The sequence below is a fragment of the Mandrillus leucophaeus genome, unplaced genomic scaffold, assembly GCF_000951045.1.
Source record: "Mandrillus leucophaeus isolate KB7577 unplaced genomic scaffold, Mleu.le_1.0 Scaffold54, whole genome shotgun sequence".
Lineage (NCBI taxonomy): Eukaryota > Metazoa > Chordata > Mammalia > Primates > Cercopithecidae > Mandrillus > Mandrillus leucophaeus.
The window spans coordinates 658,357-658,771 of record NW_012105808.1 but is presented as its reverse complement, the minus strand read 5'-3'; the positions used below and the strand labels follow the sequence as shown (position 1 = coordinate 658,771).

The window sequence follows — 415 nt, the reverse complement described above, 5'->3', positions numbered from 1 at the left end:
AAAAAAAAAAAAAAAAAAAGTGATGCAGGAGAGAGAAGGATCTAGAACAGGGATGGGGGAAGGAGTGGAGTGGGGACCTGGGGACCTGCAGTCACCAGGGACAGCGACGACGCATCTGTGGACCCAAGGACAGGTGGTCCAAAAGCCTCGGTCCCCTCTGACTGCAGACAGAGCCCCAGGTACATGCGGACGCTGGAGAGCAGCCCGCACAAACACGGGGCCCCAGGGCATGGGGCTGCCTCACTCCCTGAACCACAAGGGGCCCCAGGAGTGAGCAGCGGACAGGCCTGACGCACCTTCCGCTCTGCAGGTGCAGTGGTTCCAGCAGCAGACGCTACGGCGGCGGGTGAAACGCTCTGTGGTGGTGCCCACAGACCCCTGGTTCTCCAAGCAGTGGTACATGGTGAGCGGGCAG

General features: G+C 61.2%; 1 protein-coding gene across 1 annotated transcript in view; it reads left to right on the top strand.

The window, feature by feature from the left end:
* Positions 1-415, top strand: part of PCSK4 (proprotein convertase subtilisin/kexin type 4) — a gene marked incomplete at its 5' end in the record, with an annotated part of 18,605 nt that overhangs the window by 5,328 nt on the left and 12,862 nt on the right. Inside the window, one exon of the mRNA XM_011997469.1 lies at positions 311-403. Within this exon, the coding sequence (XP_011852859.1) occupies positions 311-403 (93 nt within the window). The remainder of the gene's footprint in view (positions 1-310; positions 404-415) is intronic.